The sequence below is a fragment of the Ornithorhynchus anatinus genome, chromosome 4 (assembly GCF_004115215.2).
Source record: "Ornithorhynchus anatinus isolate Pmale09 chromosome 4, mOrnAna1.pri.v4, whole genome shotgun sequence".
NCBI lineage: Eukaryota > Metazoa > Chordata > Mammalia > Monotremata > Ornithorhynchidae > Ornithorhynchus > Ornithorhynchus anatinus.
In genome coordinates, this window is record NC_041731.1 from 65,210,299 (window position 1) to 65,223,038 (window position 12,740).

General features: G+C 43.3%; 1 protein-coding gene across 1 annotated transcript in view; it reads left to right on the forward strand.

The window, feature by feature from the left end:
• ATP6V1C1 (ATPase H+ transporting V1 subunit C1) overlaps positions 1-1,608 on the forward strand; it is a 61,441-nt gene extending 59,833 nt beyond the window's left edge. Inside the window, exon 13 of the mRNA XM_029063393.2 lies at positions 979-1,608. Coding sequence (XP_028919226.1) covers positions 979-1,074 — 96 coding nt within the window. The 3' untranslated portion in view covers positions 1,075-1,608. The remainder of the gene's footprint in view (positions 1-978) is intronic.
• Positions 1,609-12,740: the final 11,132 nt, after the last annotated feature.

Sequence of the window (12,740 nt, forward strand, 5' to 3'; positions counted from 1 at the left end):
AGAAGTGCTGAGAAGAGCTTTTTGCTTCCATCCTCACTCTGCTGCCAGTCTTCTGAGACTCCAGGGACTGGAATGAAATTCCCACAGAGCCAGTGGGTTGGGGACATAAATCTTGAGGCTTAGAAGAGGCTAAAATGCACTCTGCCATTTGTGCCGCTGTGCTCACTTCAGAGTCGATAGATCCCAAACAAAATGAAACCTTTGGCCACACCGTGGTTCGAGGGGTTTATGTAACTTCCACAACGGGTAACTAGAGGGTACGTTAGGGAGTAAGATGGCCCATCCCTAGCAATCACAGTGGATTTCTAGGAGGTCAACCCTAACGCCGTTCTTCCAAGCATCTGGTCTCCATTTGGGGAGATGGAACAATTAAGTCAGATGAATTAGGTCGTAGTGGCAAGAGCATGGGCCTGGGAGTCAGAAGGTCGTGGGTTCTAACCCCGGCTCTGCCACTTATCTAATGTGTGACCTTGGGCAAGTCACTTCACTTCTCTGGGCCTCGGTTACCTCGTCTGTAAAATGGGGAGTGAGATTGTGAGCCCCGTGTGGGACAGAGACTGAGTCCAACCCGATTTGCTTGTATCCAGCCCAGCGCTTAGTATAGTGCGTAGCACTTTAGGAAGTGCCTAACAAATACTATTATTATTATTATGAATGACTTTCCTTGTGGGTTTCTGAGGATGACTAGCAGTATGTTACTTGGCAGTTATTATCCTGTCAATCAGTCGATCAGTCAGTCATATTTATTGAGTAGTCGCTCAGTCAGTCGTATTTATTTAGGGCTTATTGTGTCCAGAGCACTGTACTAAAGGCTTGGAAGAGTATAGTTTAACAATATAACAGATGCATTTCCTGCCCACAAAGAGCCATTCACCACAAATGTCAACTTGCTGCCGAGAGTTAAGGTTAGAATTATTTCAAGGGAACTGCTGGCCACTAGTTGATATAAAAGTAACCAAAGTTTTTTTTTTTTTACAGGCTCCTATGGATATTCCAGGCCTAAACCTCAGTCAACAGGAATATTACCCATATGTGTACTACAAGATTGATTGCAACTTGCTGGACTTCAAATAAAAATGGTCCCTAACCCAGACAATCCTACCGTACATAGTGTTGATGTATACGAACAGAAATGAGGTTGAAGTATGATGATACTTTTAACTCTTATTCCTCTGCTTGCTTCTTTTTTCCTTTAGTGACCTTATCCCCCCAGTGGTCCATCTCTTCAGGTTTTCCTTTTAAAGAAAATTCCATGTATTGTTGCTTTTAATCGATCAGGTCTGTAAATGTGTACTGAAAAGAAAATCAAGTTTATTTATAAACAGAAGAGTTTATTTAAAGAGAAGGTCATTCTTCATTGATATGGTGACAGACATGGATTCCATGTGTTACTATTGTTCATAAAGACCTTGTTTACAAGACGGTAGTGTAAACATACCATTTTGTTCACTGTATTTAGTAGATAGAACTGTTAAAATGTTATTGAATCGTGATGTATGTAAAGAAATGTGATACTATTCAGGTCTGTGCTTTCTGAATGTTTAAAACTACAATCCATGAGCACTGTCAACACCCACAGGAGAGAATAAAATTACCTGTGCAAAGGGGCATTGTGTGTGTATCTGCAAAGAATAACAGTAGTGCTATTTAAAGGAAGGGTTTGCTGCAAATCATTACAAACCCCATTTGGATCATTTACTTAGCACAAATTATTTAAATGTAATGATAATTGCGTTTAAGTACGTACTGTGTGCTAAGCATTCATTCATTCAATAGTACTTATTGAGCGCTTACTATGTGCAGAGGACTGTACTGAGCACTGGGGTTGATAGAAGATCATCAGGTCCCACATGGGCTCACTGCGTAAATAGGTGGGAGAACAGGTATCGAACCCCCATTTTGCAGTCGAGGGACCTGAGGCACAGAGGAGTTCATTGACTTTCCCAAGGTCACATGGCAGGTAGGTGGCAAAGCCAGAATTAGAACCCAGCCCCTGATTTCCAGGCCTGGGCTCTTTGCATTAGACCACACTGCTCATAATGTTCCAAATTGGGCCCGGAATACAAGTTCACCATGAGGATTTTAGGATGTATTTTCATTAGAGGATGGGTGTTTACATGTGTTCACCCATAATTGCTATTCATAAGTAATTGGGTACTAGATCTAAGTTTTGCAAGAAAGTACACTTAACTATGCAGCTTGTCTCAGAAGAATGATTTTTAAAAGCTCGTTGTGGGCAGGAGACGTCTACCAACTCTGTTATATTGTACCCTCCCAAGAGCGTAGTACTGTGCACTGCATACAGTAAGTACTCAATAAATACAATTGAGCCATTATTTAAAAATATTTCCTTTCTTAGTCACACACTTACACATCCTTCTCTGACAATTTCCCTCAAAATATTAGAATGAGAAATGGACTATGAGCTGGAGGCTTTTAAAAAACGTTATATTAAGAATCCAGGTAAAGTGTCAAGATGATCTTTTGGATCATCTAAACTAGCCTAATTAAAGAGGATGTCAAGGAAAGATAGTTACCTTTTTTAAAGTGAAAAGCATACCTGAGTGAGAAAAGCCAAAAAAGGCCTGAAAGATTGGCAGGTTAGGTACAAACCAGAAATTCAGTGCTTCAAAATAAGTCAGAAAGACCTTTTGAGTGGGCTGCCAAAACTTTAAAAAGCATCTTCCAAGGAATCAAAAGCAGAAAACTGCATTTGAATCAGTGAGGTACTTAATGGTCAAGTTGTAAAAGGCAAAGGAGGGATGAAAAAGAGATAACTGAGATAGTCAATGGATTTATTAGTTCAGTGTTTATGGAGTAAGATGGTAAAGACTGAGGGACTAGATCAAATAGTGGTGCCTGTGGGAGGTTTTAGACCTAATCTTCCTTTCATTGTAAACCAAGCAGCATAGCCTAGTGGATAGAGCATGGGCCTGGGAGTCAGAAGGACCTGGGTTCTAATCCCAGCTCTGCCACTTGACTGCTCTATGACCTTGGGTGAGTCACATCTTCTCTGTGCCTCAGTTACCTCATCTGTAAAATGGGGATTAAGACTGAGCTCTATTTGGGACAGGGACTGAGTCCAACCTGATTAACTTGTATCTACCCAATCGCTTAATACAATGCCTGGCACACTGTAAGAGTTTAACAAATGTCATTAAAAAAAAAACACTGCTAGGGCCAGTTGACCTCCATCCGAGAATTGTGCAGGTACTTGGAGAGGAAGTTGGGGAACTTTTGGTGAGAGTGAAAAGAATCTTCCATTTTCAATGGCTGTGATCCTGAAGGGCTGGTAGATTGCCAGTGTCCCCTCTGGAAACTTGCTGAAGATCTCTGAAGGGATCAGGGAGCAAATGGGTATGGGGGAAGCGTGGATGTAGCCACTCTTAGATTTTCAAAAGCCTTTGAAGCAGTAAGGTAAGTTTGTTTCTTATTTTACAAGGGGATGAGAGAACAGCAAATGTTATGTCATGGATAGAAAGAAAATTTGTTAAAATACTGGGATCAGAGGGTTGACACAAACAGCCCATTTTCTGAGTAAAAAAATATAGAGATTCAGTCATTCATTCAATAGTATTTATTGAGCACTTACTATGTGCAGAGCACTGTACTAAGTGCTTGGAATGTACAATTCAGCAACAGATAGAGACAATCCCTGCCTATGGATGGGCTTACAGTCTAATCGATGCTTCCCGTTCAGGACCAGGGTTAGGGTTATACTTGATTTTCAAAATCTGTCTTGGAGAGTGCACTCTGATGTCTTCCCTGCTCGCTGATGACACAGTCAATCATTGGTATTTACTGAGCACTTACGTGTGCAGAGCACTGTAATAAGTGCTTAGGAGAGTACAGTATTAGAGAGTTGGTAGACAAGATGAGAAGACAGGCATTAATATAAAGACACAAAGTTCTTTCATGATGAATGGTCGTGCAGATGGAGTGCTGAAAGAGCTTGTGAAGATGAATGAGGGGGTGGAAAAATGGCAAGGGAACAAGTGCATCCTGGGAAAAATAGTCCAAATTACTACTACAGGTCAATGGGCCCTAAGTTACCAGTCACAAGGTAAGGAAGATCTTGCACTGGTTTCTGACTATTTCTTAAACCAAGGGCCCAGTGAGGGGCAGCCTCCCGAATGACCGTCTGGAAATTGAAAGGAAAGCCAAAAGTTTAGTTTGGCCTTTATACGAACCCTATATGTGGAATACTGCATGCAATTCCATTATTTTAGAGCACAGTTGAGTTGCAAAAGGGACAGGGAAAGGTGACCAAAATAAGTTGATAAAGCAGTTCCTGAGTGAATGAAGATGGAAAAGATTAAGGCATCAAGTCCTCACAGCAAGGAAGAGTTGGGAATGTGTCCCTTTCCATGAGGGTGGATGGCATCATAGGGCGCAGTCATCACGCTGTTCCTCTAAGCATCCTTGTCTGCTCCATCATGGGATGGATGACCAAAGATCTATCAGTCCATCAGTGGTATTTATTGAATGCTTACTATGTGCAGAGCACTACTCTAAGCACTTGGGAGAGAACAATACAACAGGAGTAGACACGTTCCCTGCCCATAGCAAATTTACAGTCTAGAGGTCTTTTCCAGGATTACATTGCTTATGTTTCAGTATTTTTTAGGATGTGTTGTTTTGCAGTGTGTTTCCTTCTAAGCAATGTTCACTCTTTACATATTTTCAAAATGTAACCAAGAAAAACTTCTGAAGCAGTTTAGTCTACTGGAAAGCATGGGTCTGGAGGCCAGAAGGCGAGTTCTAATTCTGACTCTGCTACTTGCCTGCTCTGTGTGCCTCATTTTCTTCATCTGTAAAATGAGGATAAAATGCTAGTTCTCTCTTCCCTCTAAATAATAATAATGATACTTGTTAAGAGCTTACTATGTGCCAAGAACTGTTTAGGAACTGAGGTAGCTACAAGTTAATCAGGTTGGACACAGTCCCTGTCTCACATGAGGCTTACAGCCTTAATATGCATTTTACAGATGAGGTAACTAAGGCCCAGAGAAGTTAAGTGACTTGCCCAAGGTTGCACAGCAGACATGGTGGAGGCAGGATTAGAACCCAGGTCCTTCTGGCTCTCAGGGCTGTACTCTGTCCACTAAGCCACACTGCTTCTCATAAGACTCTGAGAGTTGTTTGGGACAGGGATTGTGTCAGATCTGATTGTATTTTATGTACCCTAGTGCTTGGTATGTAAATACTTAACAGATACCACTATTATCATTATATAGATATATTTTAATTACTATATCTAGGACCTCTACCTAGTTGGAATCTCCACTTAATAGTTTGATTACAGAGGAGAGGAGGTTTTGAAATTGTCCCTTAAAACACTCCCAAATTGTCACTGTTCCAGTGGCCTCTGAATGATCTGAGAGTTTTGACTGTTACTGAGGCAGGCCAAATTTCAGTTTGATTTCCATTTAGGGTTCCCGTGGGAAGCAGTGTGGTCTAGTGAAAAGAGCACAGGCCTGGGAGTTAGAGAACCTGGGTTCTAATGCCAGCTTCTTCTTTGTGATCTTAGGCAAGTCACTTAAATTCTCTGTGCCTCAGTTCCCTCAACTGCAAAAGTGGGGATTCAATACTTTACCCCAGAATTTTGTACAGTGCTTGGCAAGTAGTAATTGCTTAACACATGCCATAATAATAATTATGTATGAGGGAACCTCAAAACTAACCTCAATGTCCTAGGGTTCTTGGTCCAAAGAGTGTAGGGAGAACTCAATATGCCTCAAATCTACAGAGAGGGAAACAGCCGTTGCTTTTCATCCCATTATAATCAGCACAAACCGGATCCAGTAGACAGACATAAATCAGTCAATTGTATTTATTGAGCACTCTGCCTGGATGATTGCATCAGCTTTCTTGTTGACCTCCTGGCCTTCTGTCTCTCCCCACTCCAGTCCATACTTCACCCTGCTGCCCAGATCAATTTTTACAAAAATGTCAGGGCATGTTTCGTCGCTCCTCAAAAACTCCAGTGGCTGCCCATCCACCTCTGCATCAAACAAAAACTCCTCACCATTGGCTTTGAAGTAATTAATCATCTTGTCCTCCCTACCACACCTCACTACTCTCATACTACAACTCAGCCCACATGCTTCAGTCCTCTAATGCTAACCTCACTATACCTCCATCTCTATCTCACTGCCGACCCATCGCCCACATCCTACCTCTGGCCTGGAATACCCTCCCTCCTCAATCTGACAGATAATTACTCTCCCCCTCCCTCTTCAAAGCCTTATTGAAGGCACATCTCCAAGAAGTCTTCCTTGACTAAATCCCCCTTTTCACTTCTCCCACTCCCTTCTGCATCACCCTGACTCATTCCCCCTCCCAACCCCATGGCACCTATGTACATATCTGTAATTTGTTTATAGGAATGTCTGCTCCCCCACCCCCACCCAATTATAAGCTTGTTGTGGGCAGGGAATGTGAATGTGTCCAATTACTGTTGTATTGTACTCTCCCAAGTGCTTAGTACAGTGCTCTGTGCAAAGTAAGTGCTCAATAAATGTGATTAAATGAATGAAAGTATGTAGAGCGCTGTATTAAGCACTTGGGAGAGTACAATATAACAGTTGGTAGACACTGTCCATAAAGATATTATTAACAATACTAAGTGCTTAACAAATACCCCTATTACTAACAATAATAATAGTGGTTTTTCTTAAGCACTTAGTATGTGCTAGGCATTTCATCATCATCAGTGGTATTTATTGAACACTTACTCTGTACAGGGCATTGTACTAAGCACTTGAGAGAGTATGGTACAATGGAGCTGGTAGACCGGTTTCCTACCCACAAGGATCTTAGAGAGAATTGGGTAAGAGGCAAGATTATTAGATCAGACAGTCCCTGTTCCACACAGGGATCATGGTCTAAGTAGGAAGAAGAGGTATTGGATCCCTATTCTACAGATAAATAATCAGTTCAAATAACAAATAGGGAATGCACAATTGAATAAGTATATATGCACAAGTACTAGGGGTGGGTATAAGTCAGTGCTGAAGATGTCTTCTTTAATAAGACTTGGGGTGTTGGGAGTTATTTGGGGAAGGCTTATTGGGAAGTTGGGTTTAGAGTAATGTGGGATTGAGGGGTGAGTCTGGATTCAAGAGGGACAAGAAATCCTCTTTGGACCCAAGGTGAGATCCAGTTTCTGTTTAATTTCCATTCTGCTTAGGCTGAAAACAGGCCCTTCCAAATCACTTGGGACCAGAAATTTGGGGCCAACTATGCTGGCCTCTGAAATTCCTGTGGAAATCAGTTACCTGGCTTCTTTCTGGGTATTTTTGGGGGGGGGGTTGTAAATAATAATGGTAGTAACAATAACTATAATAATAATTGTGGCATTTATTAAATGCATACTATAGTGGGGTAAATTATCAGGTCCTACTGGGGCTCACAGTCTAAGTGGGAAGGAGAACAGTTGTTGAATCCCTATTTTGTAGGTGAGGGAATTGAGGCACAGAGAGAAGTTAAGTCTAATGCCCAAGGTCACACAGCAGGTAAATTTCAGAGTCAGGATTAGAACCCAGGTCCTCTGACTCCCAGGCCCTTGCTCTTTACCCTAGGTTACACTGCTTTAGGTAGCTCTAGACTGTAAGCTTCTTGTTGGCAGGGTACATGTCTACCAACTGTTTTATTGTACTCCCAAGTGCTTAGCTCAGTGTTCTGCACATATAAGCACTAAAGAAATACCATTGATTGATTTAGAGATGTGCTATTTGTTCTGATTCTTTCACTTTTGGTTCTGCTCCTTGTATTCAAAATCTTCTTCTATCTAGGCTGTAAACTTGTAGTAGGCAGAGAATGTGTCTACCAACTCAGGTATATTGTATTCTCCCAAACACTTAGTACAGTGCTCTACACAGTAAGTGCTCAATAAATACCACTGATTGAGTTCTAATCCTGGCTTCGCCACTTGTCTGCTGTGTGACCTGGGGCAAGTCATTTAACTTCTCTGCTTCTCTGCTTCAGTTACCCTAATCTAGTACACTGAGCATCCTCAATTTATCTTTAAAATCAATCTGACATTTATTGAACACTTACCGTGTGCAGAACACCATACTAAGCACTTGGGAGAGTACAATAAAACAGATTCAGTAGACATGGTTTCTGCCCACAATGATGACCAGGATTGGGGGTCTAGTTCCCATGCAGGAGGGGACAGTGATCACCTCAGTAGCTGGAGGGGGCTTTGGGAATCAAGATTTTTCTTATTTTAGTATGGGGAATGGGGAGGAGAATACTTGAGAGTGTTTGGCGGCGCAGGAGTAGGAAGGATATAGGGATAGGATTGGAGAAGGCAAGGTTGAAAGTAGTAGTGAGGGATGGAAAGAGAATGGGAGCCAGAGATGTAGGAGGTTAAAAGGAATAGGGTGAGGGCACAGGTAGGGATTTATATCATTTTTTGGTATTTAAGTGCTCACTGTGTGTAGAACGCTGTACTAAGCAAAAGGTTGGCGTGGTCATCAAGGGTTAGGGAGGAAGGCAGTGGGAAGTTTCAGGGGGACTTGAAAGTTTAGAAAAGTTTGGAGAAGCAGCATGGCCTAGTGGAAAGAGCATGGGCCTGGAAATCAGGGAACCTAGATGCTAATCCCAGCTCCACCACCTGTCTGCTGCATGACCCTGGGCAAGTCACTTAACTTCTCTGTGCCTCAATTACCACCTCTGTAAAATGGGGATTAAGACTGTGAGCCCTAGTGGGACTTAGACTGTGTCCAACCTGATTATTTTGTATCTACACCAGTAGTGCTTAACAAATATTTTAAAAAAAATTAATGAGGAACGAAAGAGAAGTCGAGTGGAAAACAACTGAGTTATAGCAAAGCAGAGTGAATTTGTAGCAGCAGAAGTTGGCCCAGAGCCTGGATTTCTTCCCACGATTTCAGTTCCTCGGGTGCAGTAGCATCGGAAGCAGACTGTGGTGGTGATGATCCAGAACTGGGAACGAAAGTGATGAAAGTGGAGCAGGGGAAAGAGAATCGAGATGGTTTGAGGAGACAAAGTCAGATGTGGACTTTCATAGGTAGGGATTGAAGGGCTGAAGGAATTCCAGAGGAGTGAGATATATACATTTTTAAATGGTATTTGTTAAGCGCTTATTATGTGCCAGGCACTGTATTAAGTGCTGGGGTAGATACAAGTTTATCAGATTGGACACAGTCCATGTCCCCCATGAGCCTCACAGTCTTAATCCCCATTTTACAGATGAGGTACCTGAGGCTCAGAGATGTGAAGTGACTTTTCCAAGGTCACACAGCTGACAATAATAATAATAATGTTGGCATTAGTTAAGTGCTTAGTATATGCAAAGGACTGTTCTAAGCGCTCAGGAGGATACAAGGTGATCAGGTTGTCCCACGTGGGGTTCACAGTCTTAATGCCCATTTTACAGATGAGGGACTGAGGCACAGAGAAGTTAAGTGACTTGCCCAAAGTCACACAGCTGACAAGCAGCGAAGCCGGGATTTGAACCCATGATCAAGTTGGAATTAGAACCCAGGCCCTTCTGACTTCCAGGCTATTGTTCTATCCACTAGGCCACACTGAGATAGCTGGAATAGTTGGTGTGGGTCTAGAGTCTGGAGGTTGTTGAAGTGGGTGAAAATCAAATCCGAGGCCTGGGGCATGTAGCTGAAGTGGTGGGTTAGAAGTCTGTGGTTGAAAAGTGCTTCATCAGGGTTAGTGAATGATTATGAAGATTGGCGGAGGTGAGGAATGGAAAGAAGTGGTTGGTTGGGAGCCAGTGGGATCATCGGCCTGAAGGCTGAAGACCCCAGCGATTAGAAAAGAAGGCATGAGAGTAGGAAGGAGAGAAAAGCACCAAAATCAGCAAGAAATGAAGAGGTGAGACCAGGAGGGTAGTAGATACCAGGAACTAGTAGCTGGTAGCTCGTTGTGGGCAGGGAGTGTATCTATTGTATTTATATTGTACTTGTATTTATATTGTTCTTTCTCAAGTGCTTAGTACAGTGCTCTGCACACAGTAAGAGCTCAACAAATACGATTGAATGAATAAATGAATGAGTGTTAAGGGAGGTAGAAACCGACAGTTTTTGGATTTAAAGGAAGAGAAGAAAGAGGAGGAGGCAAGACAGAGTCCAGAGTGACAGGTGGGGGCAAAGAGCAGGCAGAGTAAATTACATAATTCTGAGTCAATCAGCAATCATATTTATTGAGCACTTGAGCACAGTACTGAGCACTTACTGTGTGCATAGCACTGTACTAAGTGCTTGGGAGAGTACCATATAACAGAGATATTCCCTGCCCTCCACGAGCTTACAGTCTAGCCGGAGTACAAGTACATTACCATGCTATGTTACTACATCAGCTCTGTGGCCACTATCATATTTTTGTGGCCATATGTTTTAAAAATTAGACTTGTGATAAACAGTTTGAAGTTACAATTATCTAGGGCAAATTTAATTTAAAAAATGTTTTCTTGCAGGACATGTATTGTTTTGTTGATGACTGGTTATGAACCACTGCTATCTTAATTAATCAAGGGCAATTACAAGCTCAAGAGTGACTATCTGTGGACAGAACAAAAGGAAATAGACTCAAATTGGGAGTGTCATTAGCTCTGTCAGGCTGCTAGGGCATCATTTAGTGAGCTAGGTCAACAATTTACTACATGATACCCGGAACGGTTTAAAGCTAAGCCACCTGCTTTTTGCTCGAGGGATGCAACAAAGCGCAACCTCCTACCTACTTCCACCCCTCATTTTCCCATGTTCTCTACTCCAACTGGGCAGTTTATGCTTCCCTCCAGGTAATGACTATATGCAAAGCTACTCACAACTCACCTATCAAACACTCTTTCTGCTGCCAGAAACGAAAGGCTCTTTCTGGATCAGAGTGGAAGTGGCTGGGCTAGGGCAGATGCCAGAATTTTTAAGATGGTCGGCCTACCTTCAAACTATGCTACGGATTACCCTTCGCACGGGGAAGGAAGAAAAATCCATTCTAGTCTTCCCAATTTAGTCTGCGGAGAAGCACCTCCATACACGTAGCATGCCCATGGTTCTCCTGCTTCCCAGGACCGATTCAGTGTCCAGGCCGAAATGCGTTACTGAACCCCGATTGCAACTCACTCTACATCTGGTCCAAATGGACCAATTGTTGTTGAGAAGTCTCTAGTGTCTTCAACTGGCATACTTCGCCATACCACTCCATACTTCACTCTGCTGCCCAGATCATTTTTCTACAAAAATGTTCAGGGCAAGTCATCCCACGCCTCAAAAAACTCCAGTGGTTGCTCAACCACCTCTACATCAAACAGAAACTCCTCACTATTGGCTTTAAAGCAGCCCATCACCTTGCCCTCTCCTACCTCACCTGACTACTCTCCTACTATAACGCAGCCCACACGCTTCACTCTTCTAATGCTAACCTTCTCACTGTGCCTTGATCTCACCTCTCTCTCACCACTGACCCCTTGCCCATGCCCTGTCTTTGGGTTGGAATGTCTCCCCTTCTCGAATCTGACAGATAATTACTCTCCCCCCTCTTCAAAGCCTTATTGAAGGCACATCTCCTTCAGGAGGTCTTTCCTGACTAAGCCCCCCATCTTTCCTCTTCTCCCACTCCATTCTATGTCACCCTGACCTGCTCCCATTATTCCTCTCCCTTTCCAGCCCCACACCACTTATGTACCTATCTGCAATTTATTTAATGATATTAACGTCTGTATCCCCCTCCTCTAGACTGTAAGGTCGTTTTGGGCAGGGAATGTCTGTTGCTTGTTATAGTGTACTCTCTCAAACACTTGGTACAGTGTTCTGCACACAGTAAGTGCTCAATAAATATGACTGAGAGCATTAATGAAAGAATGAAAGGTCATCGCTTCTGTTTGTCTTATTATCAGCACAGTGCAAGACATCCAGAGGCTCTTACTAAATGCTGGAAGTGGTGATTCATTCATTCATTCATTCAATAGTATTTATTGAGCGCTTACTATGTGCAGAGCACTGTACTAAGCGCTTGGGATGAACAAGTCGGCAACAGATAGAGACAGATAGAGACAGATAGAGATAGAGACAGTCCCTGCCGTTTGACGGGCTTACAGTCTAATCGGGGGAGACGGACAGACGAGAACAATGGCAATAAATAGAGTCGAGGGGAAGAACATCTCGTAAAAACAATGGCAACTAAATAGAATCAAGGTGATGTACAATTCATTAACAAAATAAATAGGGTAACGAAAATGTATACAGTTGAGCGGACGATTACAGTGCTGTGGAGATGGGAAGGGAGAGGTGGAGGAGCAGAGGGAAAAGGGGAAAAAGAGGGTTAAGCTGCGGAGAGGTAAAGGGGGGATGGCAGAGGGAGTAGAGGGGGGAAGAGGAGCTCAGTCTGGGAACGCCTCTTGGAGGAGGTGAGTTTTAAGTAGGGTTTTGAAGAGGAAAAGAGAATCAGTTTGGCGGAGGTGAGGAGGGAGGGCGTTCCAGGACCGTGGGAGGACGTGACCCGGGGGTCGACGGCGGGATAGGTGAGACCGAGGGACGGTGAGGAGGTGGGCGGCAGAGGAGCGGAGCGTGCGGGGCGGGTGGTAGAAAGAGAGAAGGGAGGAGAGGTAGGAAGGGTCAAGGTGATGGAGAGCCTCGAAGCCTAGAGTGAGGAGTTTTTGTTTGGAGCGGAGGTTGATAGGCAACCACTGGAGTTGTTTAAGAAGGGGAGTGACATGCCCAGATCGTTTCTGCGGGAAGATGAGCCGGGCAGCGGAG